The following is a 12,371-nucleotide window of genomic DNA, read 5'->3' on the forward strand; positions in this document are numbered from 1 at the left end:
CATTCCGGTGCCTGTGACAGCCCAGTACAGCTTGTTCTCTCGTATGTCCACAGTGATGAACTCCACATGATCCAGGTTGTTGGTGAACAGGGTGACAGGGTTGGAGCCGTCCATGTCTGCGGCCGCCACCTTGGCAGGGATGCCACTCTCTGTGCCCTGGTCTGTCCAGTACAGTTTCCTAACAGAGAGAGAGACACGGCTATGAATACAGCCCCTCGGCATCTCCATCACCTCATGTGAGAACATCTACGACCGATTCAATCAAAGCCCACGTGTGAGATTCAGAGAGAAGAAATCGGTACGTCTTAATCGTGCCAATACACATTTGATTTGCTGACGGTGAATAGTTGATATGTACACTTTTTGCCTGGTGGTGGCTTGATGGAGTGTGTAGTGTTGTGTTGTGTACAGTAACAGTGCCAGGTCTCTCTCTGGGGGTGGAGCAGATGGCATTCAGGCAGGCTGAAGGGGGTGAGGGACTGTGGGGATGAGCCAAAGCAGTGTTAAATGGGGCTTACCCACGTGCCGGGTCCACAGCAATGCCAACCGGAGAGCCTGCGCCAGTCGGGGAGCCATTATTGGTGATTAGAGTCTTTCTGTACTGCACCTCCCCGCTCAGCCTCAAAACCTGAAATAACACACACACATACAGATCAGATGTATCCCCCGACAGAGGGGAAAACCAAACAAAGATAACTACTTTATTTTCGAAATACAATGTTCACTGTCAGTAGTGCACCACTCGTTTTCAGAAATAACTTCATTGTTATTATTATACAGGAGCATAGAGACGGGAGGGGGGTGTTTCAGCTCACCTCAATCGACTGGGTGGCTGGGTTGGTGTAGTACAGGTTCTCTGTCATCCAGTCCAGGGCCAGGCCCACAGGGGAACCCAGGATGGCTGCCGGGGCAAACTCTGTCCTGTTGGTACCGTCCGACTTCACCCTGTGGATCTCACCCTACAGAGGAGAAAGGGACATGGTTGGTCAGAGCCTAGGGACAGCAGAGTAGTATCACTTCAGGTCTCTGTTGGTGTGGACGGTGCGAACACGTACCGGGTGCTCTACCCAATAGATGGTCCGCTCAATGTCGTCAAAGTCCACATCATATCCATTCTGAAGTCCCGCAACTGGGACCATGGCGTCGTTGCTCTTGTCGTCCGGATTCAAGGACATGCCGTAGATGACACTGTCTCTCACCACCACCAAGAAAGGATCCTCAACTGCAGGAAAACAAAAGTATTCATCACCAAAAACATGGTGGCTCTGAATGGACATACATGTATAGCCTATTGGACATATAGCCTATTGGACATATAGCCTATTGGACATATAGCCTATTGGACATATAGCCTATTGGACATATAGCCTATTGGACATATAGCCTATTGGACACTGATTTTGTTTTTAAAAACAGGTCAAATAACAGTATGTTAAAAAAAGGTTGAAAAGGAAGGGGGTTCAGAAGGTCTGGTGTAAGCATATTCCACAGTATGATTTGCTTTGTCATCAGAGATTAGAATCAATAGATAGCTCAGAGGGCATTTTCATTCTTGGGTAATCATCACCTCTCAGGGGTGAATGCGTTCTGCATGGTTAGAAAAAGCTCAAGCCCTGAGATGGGTTACGCTGTTGACCTAAACCCGACCCTGTAGACTTCACATTAAAGGTCCCTTGTCTTATTGAAACCCTAGTCACACTTTAAATGATCCTCAATATTTACCTCTGGAAAGGGATTTTACAACAGAATTTAAATGAGATACTGTTGACAAGTCCTTAGCCTCTAAAATATGAGTCCGGCATTCTAGATTTCTTCTTTTACCGACTGAGAGCTGGATATGCCCAAATAAATATTTTTGCAAAACAGCAGCTCTCTGTTTGTAGGTTTTAAGCATTCGTATCAATACCTACCATGAATAAATACTTTATGCGTTATGAGAATTACAATATATCTGTTCTATCTGACCTCACTTCCTTTTTAATGAAACTGTGAGTGAGGAGTGTTACTCTCAGGTTGGCATGGAGCCTACCTCTGGCACAGGTGAAATTGTCTGCAGTCAGGGTCCAGCCTGAGGGACAAGCGCAGGAGTAGTAGCTGGGCCCAATGGCCGAGAGCAGGCAGATATGAGTACAGAGCCTCCTCAAGCAGTGGTTTTCACCTGCACACAGATCCAATAACACACACACACAAACAAGACAAACATCAACAGTGTTCAGTATCCTCTTTGTTCGTTCAGAAATGTAATTTAAAATACAATAGCAATAGTGTACGGTGCCAATACTAGCTTATGATATCACCATGTCTAAGATGTATTTTTAATTGGCCTACCATATGTCCTAGAATGTTATTGATCAGTGGTGGGTCCCTGTCCTACCTGCAGGCTGCCTGGCCGGGTGTACCGCCACCAGGCCCATGGGCTGAGGGAGGTTGTATAGCATCACTGTCTGGTTCTCCCCGTGCCACTTATGGGCTCGGATCACACGGTTGATGTATCTGTCGGTCCAATACACAAAATCCTCAAAAATGGTAATTGCGTGGGGATGTTGCAGTACCTTTTTATTGAGAGCAGAATAAGACAAGAAGTGTATTTTATTGATATTATTCCACACAGATGGCAAATCGGTAAATTATGTTCTGTATGCAATGCTAATGTTTTCCTAGTTTAATCGATGTCAATCAGGGGCGAAACTACCCCCCCCACATTCTGAAATTGCATTTTTGTCCCACCCAGTTTTATCATTGGAATGTGATACAATCTGATAAAATGGTGTGCTTTATGACCATGCCGACGCCTCTGAGCGATCAGGTAGGCTGTTTGGAGTGTTTATCCGACTGGAAAAATATAAAAATAATAACATTTAAAAAAGATATATATGTCCCCCCCTACTTCTAAAACCAAAGTTGCGCCCCTGATATCAATTATATCAATGTAAATAAAAATCGACAGAAAATGCCATGTATCCTCACCAAATCGCTGGCCAGAACTTGTTTCCTGTTGTTGCCATTGTAATCACAGTAGTCAATAAAATCCAGGTAGGCATCAGCGAAGTAGAGCAGATTGTTGGGATAGTCAATGGTTAGGCCGTTGGGCCAGTAAAGTTTGTTACTTATGATGGTTGTCCTCATCTTCCCGTCCATGCTGGCCTTCTCAATGCGAGGGTTCCTCCCCCAGTCTGTCCAGAACATGAGGTGAGCACTGCACAATAGATCAACTGTTATAGTTACAGTCAATTACATTTGCATTATTGTAATTCAAACGTGTCCTCTTCTCTGCCAGTATGTATGTCCACTGTAGATGAGCCTCACCTGTCCCTTGGGTCCAGCACCAGGGCTCTGGGATTGGTCACGTTCTCACTGACCAACACAGTCCTGTGGGAGCCGTCCAGTTTGGACACCTCGATGGTCTCCAGAACATAGTCAGTCCAGTAGAGGTTCCTGCCCACCCAGTCCACTGCCAGACTCTCTGTCACTGTCACTCCACTGTCAAAAACCTGTCAAATCAAAACACAGGTTTAAGTGATTGGAGGTCATTACCCTGAGTAGAGAATGTTTGTGAGAACTGGACAGACAGTCAGTAGTCCGTACTCACCACGGCCCTGTCAGAGCCATTTTTGTGAGCGCTCCATATTCTGTCCTGGCTGGTGTCAGACCAGTACACACGGTCAGTCACTGAGTCAAAGTCCAGGGCCACGATGTTTCGCCCATCCCGGACCAGTGAGCGGACCACATTGGGCTGAGTGGTTATGTCATCGGACACAATCTGATTTCGGCTGGCAACTAACAGGAAAGCCTGACGTGAACCTGTGAACAGAAACCATCCTCTTCTCACCCGTGCCTTCTAATTCAAATGAGACTAATCCTCAGCTATAGAACATTCTACAGAGGACTTCCCAAACTTCAAAACACGATAGACAGAGCTCCTCAGATGTCCACAGCAGGGGATCAATGCAGCTTTGTTGAGAATAATGGCAAATTGAATTACAGGGCTTTTTAGCAGGATATCTGTGATGGGCTCATGTCAGGTGCACTACTCATAAACAAGCCCTTTGTTGCTGATTATCTCCTAATTACCTAAAGAGAGAGTCAGTGAGTGGCATATATGTTATTCGTGTTATCTGGGGAAATCAGAGCCGAGTGGGAAGAGAATGGAGAAGAGTGAGAGTGAGTCTGTCCGCCCGGTGGTCTGAGACCGAACACCGACTCCATTTCGATCATTCCTGTCCAGCCACTGGACGGTTTATCATGTCTGTTTGGGCCAATCAGACGTACTGTATCTCTGTCTGTCATCTGGAAGACTGGACTTAATCCACAGACGGAAGATGCGTCTCATATTTTGAAATTAGGCCAATTATCTTTTAGAGGAAACATAATTGAGTATGTTGTGGACCAAATGGACTGGTGAAATAAAATGCCTCTGTATCCAAATGTAAGTGAGTAAAAGTTTATAAGAGCTTAAAATTATAGTGTGGCAGATGCAAATTCCCTTCAAATACTCTACGGCTAACCACACACACACACACACACAAACACACACACACACACACACACACACACACACACACACACACACACACACACACACACACACACACACACACACACACACACACACACACACACACACACACACACACACACACACACACACACACACACACACACACACACACACACAAACCATCTTGCTCCTCACCTGAGACCTTGCATGTCTGTTGGTCGGCCTCCAGGGTGTATCCATCTGAGCAGTGACAGCGGAAGGAGCCTCTCTCGTTGAAGCAGTGCTGACTACACAGCCCAGGGGGGTTACACTCATTCAGGTCATCACACGTCTTCCAGTCATTACTCAGCTGGTAACCCAGGGGACAAGTGCACTGGGCCCCAAACGGACCCTGGATGCAGCCGTGGGTACAACCAGCGTTGTTGTCTGTGCAGCTCTCCTGATCTAGGAGGGTAAAAAGAGAAGTGAGTCAATAGCTGTCATTCTTAAAAACAGACGGTAAGAAAATGAAACACCTCGATGACATACGTAGCAGGCAATGTGGATAAATTAATCAAACGTATGAAGGCAATGCATCTACTGTAGCTAGCCGCTCAACGAATCACAGTGCTGCAAATAGAGCATCAACACAGCACCCCAGAAAATATCTATAGACTTTCTATTTTGTATCAAATATTGCCATTTGTACATTCTGAAACCCATTTTCTACATTTGTAACTACAGACAATCATTTAATTGTATCCTCCAATAGTGTTTTGCAACACTATACCCATATTCAGAGGGTTAGTGTGGATGGCAGGTTTGGGATGAATCAAAGCTACACGCGTGAGGTATAACCAATGATTGAGGTTGTTCCTACCTGGCAAGGGCTCGTCTGAAAGCAGTGGGGACGGCAGGAAAGGGAAATCATAGATCACTTTTAAGTTATTACAGACCAAATCAACACATGCATGATTTGAACACAAGATTCCAAGCATAACAAAAATTCCTCACAAACATTAAAACAAACAAACATTAAAACCACTGAGACCAGGAATGCCGTGAAAAATATGTCTAGATTTCAAGTGACCAGTGAACCTAGAAAATTACAAAAAGAAACTGTTCAAAGAGTGATTTTCGTAACGACATTATTAGAATTCTGGCCCAAAAGGCAGAGAAGCAGAGATGTTGACTTACTGCAGAGCGGGGACTCGTCCGCACCATTGGGACAGTCAGGATTGTTGTCACACACCCTGCTGATGTTGACACACACACTGTGGCCCGGGCACTGCCACTGCCAGCTGGGGCAGTGGAAAGGTGGCGTGGGGCAGTCTCTCTCGTCACTCATGTCCCTACAGTCGTTGTCCCCGTCGCAGAGCCACCCGTGGTACACACAGTTGCCGTTGTCACAGCGGAACAGGGTGGTGGGGCAGGTGCGGGGGGGGCAGACGTGGTGCTCGTCTGAGCCGTCCTCGCAGTCCGGGTGACCGTCACACTCCCAGGTGGAGGGGATACAGCTGCCGTCGGACTGGCACTGGAACTCACTCTCATGGTGACACATCCCTGGGGGTCTGGTGGCTGGGCAGAGCAGAGCAGGACAAGGTCAGACAGTGTAGTGAAGTGTGGCTGAAGCTCAGGAGGAAGCCACAGCAGAACCTCTGTGATGACGTCACCTCATTAAGAGTAATGGTCAAACCTGCTGTGCTCCAAGACCAGCCGGTCGATCGACTCTGCATAGCAACTGATCAATCAATTTTATTGCGACTCAAAACAACGAGGTTGTATACTTAACGACAGCCATCGAATCTGTGCTCTGCATTAAAACACACCGTTTCTGAAACATTTGTAACGACTCATTTTTGTTTTTGCAACAGTCCCATATTCAGAGGGTTAGTGTGGATGGCATGTTTGGGATGAATGACAGGTACACGCGTGAGGTTTTACCAATGATTGAGGTTGTTTCTACCTGTTAAGGGCTCGCGGCCGTCTGTAAGCAGTGAGAAAGGGAAGAAAGGAAATACATAAACTGGTCATCCTATACTGAACAAAAATATAACTGCAACATGCAACAATTTCAACGATACAGTTACAGTTAATATAAGGAAATCAGTCGATTTAAATCAATTCATTAGGCCCTAATCTACAGATTTCACATGACTGGGAAGGGATGCAGCCATGGGTGAGCCTGGGAGGGCATTTGCACCCACTTGGGAGCGAGGCACACCCACTGGAAAGCCGGGCTTAGCCAATCAGAATTAGTTTTTCCCCACAAAATGGCTTTATAACAGACAGAAATACTCCTCAGTTTCATCGGCTGCCGGGTGGCTGATCTCAGACGGTCCCGCAGGTAAAGAAGCCGGATGTGTAGGTCCTGGGCTGGCGTGATTACACGTGGCCTGCGATTGTGAGGCCGGTTGGACATACTGCCAAATTCTCTAAAATGACGTAGGAGGCGGCTTATGGTAGATAAATTAACATTAAATTCTCTGGCAACAGCTCTGGTGGACATTCCTCCAGTCAGTGTGCCAATTGCACACACAAAACTTGAGACATCTGTGGCATTGTATTGCATGACAAAACTGCACCTTTTAGAGTGGCCTTTTAATGTCTCCAGCACAAGGTGCACCTGTGTAATGATCATGCTGTTTAATCAGCTTATTGATATGCCACACCTGTCAGGTGGATGTATTGTCTTGGCAGGAGAAATGCTCGCCAATAGGGATATAAACACATTTATGCACACATTTTTTTGTGTGTATGGAAAATGTCTGGGATATTTTATTTCAACTCATGAAACATGGGACCAACGCTTTCCATGGTGCGTTTATATTTTTGTTCAGTGTACTTTCTTGTGACTCAAAACAAAGAGGTTGATGACTTACGACAGCCAGACTCATCTGAGCGATCACTACAGTCAAAGACCCCATCACAGCGGTAGTAGGAGTTGATACACTGATGTCCATTGGAACACTTGAACTCATAGAGAGTGCAGTTGTAAACTGAAAAAAAACAACAGCAAAGTGTGCTTAGGCTGAGATACTGCAAACAGTGTGGATGGAGGATGCAGTTCAGAACATGCAAAGTCATTGTGAGTACTGTATAATACACATGTAATGAGATCAATGGCATAAGGCAATATCAAATGCGTGTGTTGATTCAGTGCCACTTGTTGTTGGTGCTTTCTAGCTGTGTTAGTTCCTAAATACAGTACAGTGTTGAGAGGTATACAGAGACACTCACTGCAGCCCTGTTCATCAGCCCCATCCATACAGTCTCTGTCACCGTCACACACATAGCTGGGGCTTATACAGCGGTGGTCTGGGCACTGGAACTGTTCCGGGTGGCATGTACCACTGAGGTCTGCCAACACAGAGAGACCAATGGAGCTAACAGTTGAATTAGTCCTACAATAAATGTGTGGAAATAAAAGTGATCCTTGACTAGGGAGACTCACTGCAGTTGGCCTCGTCGGAGCTGTCCCCACAGTCGTTGTCTGTGTCACACATCCAGGTGTGTGGGATGCAGCGGTGGTTGGCACAGGTGAACTGGTTGGCCGGGCAGGTGCCAGGGTTCTGGGTGGGGCAGTTCCGCTCGTCACTGCCGTCGAAGCAGTCGTTGTGACCGTCGCAGTGCCAACCACTGGGCACACATTGCTGGTTGGCACAGGTGAACGCCCTGGGTGAGCAGGTGGTGTCTGAGAGAGAGCAGGAATGATTAATGAAACAGAAATGTTTTGCTTCTTGCTAACACTGTAACAAGCCATTTAAAGTATACTTACGTCTAAGTATACGTATATTAAACATGATTACTAATGCCCCAATAAAGTGCCTCGAGTGACCTACTAACAGTTGGTATAGACCATTGAATCAGAACGTAATGCATTACTATGAGCTCTTCCACAGTTGGCCTCATCGCTGTTGTCGTGGCAATCGTCAACGCCGTCGCATCTGTAGTTCTGAGGGACACATTTCCCGTTGGTGCAGGAGAAGGAGTTGGCACCGCACTGCAGCGTGGGGGGCTCGTTGGAAGGGTCCTCTACACACGTCTGCTGGCTGGGCGCCAGCTTCATGCCATACGGACAGCCACACACCCTCTGCGAGTCCGGCGCCGGGAAGCAGAAATGGCTGCAGTCTCCATTAGGATTAGTATTCCTACTGCAGAAGTTGGAACCTGAGAGGGGCAGTAAAAGGATATCATTAAATGAGTACAGCGATGGCCACATAGCTATCCTCCATAACATAAACACTGCAGGCAGGGAAAGCAATGAAAGAGGTGCTCACCGGTCTGGGAGTTGTGGTTGAATGATTTGACGTGCATGATGTGGCTGATTCCCCGCCTGATGATGACCATCTCTCCCCCGTCAGTCTTGCGCACACGCACGATCCCACCCAGGCGCCAGTCAGTGAAATATGCATAACCTGGATGTGCCGAGCAGGAATGCTCATGAAAGTGAGACCCGGCGTTGAGAATATCAGGGCACGACCTACGACATTAGCCATTCTGTCGCTCATCACCAGTGAACTAATGTTTGAGATGACACGGTAATTGGCAATTCTAATGATCATTAATCGAGCATGTTTGACAAGTAGTAATGACATTTTAAAGGTGAAAGCGTTTATACAATAACAAGGTAGCTTTACCTACGATTGATGGAATCGTGATGCATACCGTTCCCTATGCAAATTGAATTCATGAGAAAATTTGAAGATTTAGTCACCTCCAAAGATGGTGAGACCAAAAGGATGTGAGATCTGAGTGATGCGCTCCAGAGACAGCCTGTTCCGTCCATCAAAGTTGCTGTGCTCGATCTTATCAAAGAAGGCATCCACCCAGTACAGGCGCATGGAGCTAGGGAGGGAGACAGGACCAGTGGAACAGACAGACATTATTATATACTGTTACACACACATATTGTCAGGAGGAGGATTAGTGAAGATCATTCTGATAAGACGCTTAATTGGATCTTAGATGGGTGAACAAAAACATTATGTCAACTTATCACACATGGTGGCACAATGTTGCAATGTAGTGACAAAGTCAATCCTAAGGATCTAATTTGTTATTCATGAAATTGCGATCTGTTTTCTTGACCGGGTTTTACTGGATGAGGAAGAATGTCGTATTTTGAGGCCATTCCTCTGAGACCTTTGGCTCACCTCCAGTCGATAGCCAGGCCGTTGGGCCAGCCAAGTGTAGTGTTAACAATCGACAGGGCATGTGACCCATCACACCAGGCCCTCATAATCTTCGCTGGACGATACCAGTCGGTCCAGAAAATATACCTGCCAAATAAAACATACACATTTACCAACAATCACACTTATATGGGAAAATATGATCGTGTCTGTTTCACCTCAACCAAAGTAGACTCTGGCTTTAGGACTCCTTCAAAATCTTCTATGAACTGAGAAATATAGACAGTTTATTTGAGAGCGCCACAGGGTTTTTCCGTTTAAGCTAAGTTAGTGTCCACTACAATACTGGCCTTCATGCATCACTAATCTAGGCCGTTGGACCCAGAGACCTTATGATTTTGTAGCTATTGGAAATGTCTCACGGGCACTAAATAAAGACTCATTTTTATCAGGTTTGGGGTTTTAAAGTGTGAACAATCTATGAGAGAGCCGGTACCTCTCGCATTATGCTAGGTGTGACTAGACATAAGTGCTCAGTTTGCTAATGCTTTTTCATGTTCTTAATAGGCAGGGGTCCAGGATGAAAACATGGGCCTCTGAGCCCTGCTGGATCTGGCTAATGCCCTCACTAAGTTGTACTTGCCCAGGAACATTTCGCCTACTTGACCGATTTCTTACACTATCTGTGTTTCCTTTTGACTTCCTATGGTGCTTTAAATTAATCTAAAGTAAATATAATCTGATTATATTAACGAATTGAATAGAATCAAACGTTTCAATTAGGATATTATTCTGTAAAAAACATGCATTACTCGGTAAAGTCAACATGCATCAACAAGGTATAGAACCCTATCATATCTGCAATATATCCCTCCCTCTCTCATGTTTGTTGCCACAGTCAGGCTGGAAGTGGCACCAAACCTCTCTCCCTGACCCCTCCTCCTTAATCCCAGCCCAGCTGTATTTACCCAATCACAGGGTGCACCACGATGGACCTTGGGTTGTTCAGGTTGCGTAAGATGGCTCTCCTGGACTGATCGGCCAGCTTCATGACTGAAATACTCCTGTAGCGCGGGTCTGTCCAGTAGAGGTTCTTTGAAATCCAGTCGTAAGCCAAGTCCTCCACGCCGTCCACTCTATTGGCAGCTAGCACCTCTCTGCCTGTGCAGAACAAAGCGAGGGCACCGCCATTTAGTACGGAGATGAAAGAGGAACACATTTAAGTAAATAGACTGTCAGCTTGCATTTGCCCTATGTAGACCTGACAGAGAAAACTAGGGCTGGTCAACCCTATGTTGCAAGAACAACACCACTTATCAGAGCAGTTTGTGGTTTCATTTGATTTATTTCTTCATGGATTTATCACATTAGTAACTTATTTTACAGGGCTATCGAGTCGTAAATTGAAAGATAAATTAAGTTTAATTCCAAAATGCTATATATACATTTTCAGAAATGTTGGTGAATTAGCTTTTATTGTTTAAAGAAATTATGAAATAGATTGGTGTATTCTTACAATATCTAATCATGGCATGGTGTTGTTCAGTGACAGACATGTGTTTGTTTAAAATCTATCAATTGATGGTTTCATTTCAGAGAGACAAATAATCATGTTTTTTTGCTAAATGCTATATATCCGCCTCTCTCAGAGAAATAAGTAGTACTGCTAGGTTTTACACAGTCAAATGTAACGAAAAACTATATTTTTTAATAAAGAAATATACAAATGATACAATATTTTTCAATAGAGTAATATGAGATCTGTATGTAAAACTTTTACAGTTGATACAGTCATGTAGATGTTCTAATCCAGAGCGATTTAAGTAAGTGCATTTATCTTAAGACGGCTTGGAGAGACAAACATATAGCACCGTCAAATGTACAGGATATAAACTTTCCATTCCAGCTAAACAATGAATATATAGTGTTTTACAAAAAAATCGAGAGCTAATATCTTACAAACCACATGAAGGTACCCATAAGCAATAGTTTCTGACAAATAAACACAAATGTGAAAAATTGGTGGTTTTCGCGTTCTGGAAAAAAAACTCTTCAAATATTGAAGCTTCTGCAACTTTTAGTAAATGTTTGTTTTATCACATTCTGGAGCCTGATTTTGAGCTGTTATGTGATAGTTTCACTGCTGTCCATGCTCCTGTCTACTCCCTACCTCCCTCTCTACCTCCCTCCCTCCCTCCCTCCTTCCTTCCCTCCCTCCCCCATTGCACTGCCCGGCTCCATAAGGCACTCCTATAACTGACGTGGTATAAGCTCGGCTGGATCACATGCTTGAGCTCTCTGCTTGAAACGATATTATGTAGGGTTTTAAATATGGTTAAAAAATGAAATATAATATTTCCATGATAGTAAATCAAAAGTATTTCTTCACATTCTAATAAATGGAGAGAAAAACATGCAGTGATTATGAACTACAAACTCAGCAATAAAACAATATTCAACAAATATTTCACTATTTCATTCTACATACAGTATCGAGTCATCAATCCAACCAAATCAAATGTAGGATGCTCTCACCGGTGCCGTCCACTTTCTGTTTGTAGATGATGTCTTTAGCCGTGTCTGAGAAGAAGATAGCATTGTCTTCTGCGCTGAAGTCCACCCCAACGAAATAAGAGGGTGTTCCAGTGATAGGGAGGATAACATCCTCCTGAGAGGACAGGTTGAAGGGGATGCCTCGGACAGCCAGCTGGCTGGAGAAGAGCAGGAACTGCCGCACCACTGGAGAGAGAGAAAATAAG

General features: G+C 45.0%; 1 protein-coding gene across 2 annotated transcripts in view; it reads right to left on the reverse strand.

The window, feature by feature from the left end:
• LOC124043847 (low-density lipoprotein receptor-related protein 2-like) overlaps window positions 1-12,371 on the reverse strand; it is a 59,161-nt gene that overhangs the window by 24,816 nt on the left and 21,974 nt on the right. The window contains exons 14-34 of one of the 2 annotated variants that reach the window (XM_046362904.1): window positions 12,148-12,351; window positions 10,581-10,773; window positions 9,634-9,759; window positions 9,195-9,325; window positions 8,758-8,895; window positions 8,363-8,647; window positions 7,932-8,171; window positions 7,718-7,837; window positions 7,360-7,476; window positions 5,675-6,055; window positions 5,358-5,372; window positions 4,694-4,942; window positions 3,590-3,801; window positions 3,307-3,491; window positions 2,968-3,196; window positions 2,375-2,552; window positions 2,030-2,158; window positions 1,056-1,222; window positions 816-959; window positions 519-628; window positions 1-178 (exon numbers count right to left, since the gene is read on the reverse strand). In XM_046362904.1, the coding sequence (XP_046218860.1) occupies window positions 1-178; window positions 519-628; window positions 816-959; window positions 1,056-1,222; window positions 2,030-2,158; window positions 2,375-2,552; window positions 2,968-3,196; window positions 3,307-3,491; window positions 3,590-3,801; window positions 4,694-4,942; window positions 5,358-5,372; window positions 5,675-6,055; window positions 7,360-7,476; window positions 7,718-7,837; window positions 7,932-8,171; window positions 8,363-8,647; window positions 8,758-8,895; window positions 9,195-9,325; window positions 9,634-9,759; window positions 10,581-10,773; window positions 12,148-12,351 (3,731 nt within the window). The remainder of the gene's footprint in view (window positions 179-518; window positions 629-815; window positions 960-1,055; window positions 1,223-2,029; window positions 2,159-2,374; window positions 2,553-2,967; window positions 3,197-3,306; window positions 3,492-3,589; window positions 3,802-4,693; window positions 4,943-5,357; window positions 5,373-5,674; window positions 6,056-7,359; window positions 7,477-7,717; window positions 7,838-7,931; window positions 8,172-8,362; window positions 8,648-8,757; window positions 8,896-9,194; window positions 9,326-9,633; window positions 9,760-10,580; window positions 10,774-12,147; window positions 12,352-12,371) is intronic. The other variant, XM_046362906.1, reaches the window with a different exon arrangement.

The sequence above is a fragment of the Oncorhynchus gorbuscha genome, linkage group LG09 (assembly GCF_021184085.1).
Source record: "Oncorhynchus gorbuscha isolate QuinsamMale2020 ecotype Even-year linkage group LG09, OgorEven_v1.0, whole genome shotgun sequence".
Lineage (NCBI taxonomy): Eukaryota > Metazoa > Chordata > Actinopteri > Salmoniformes > Salmonidae > Oncorhynchus > Oncorhynchus gorbuscha.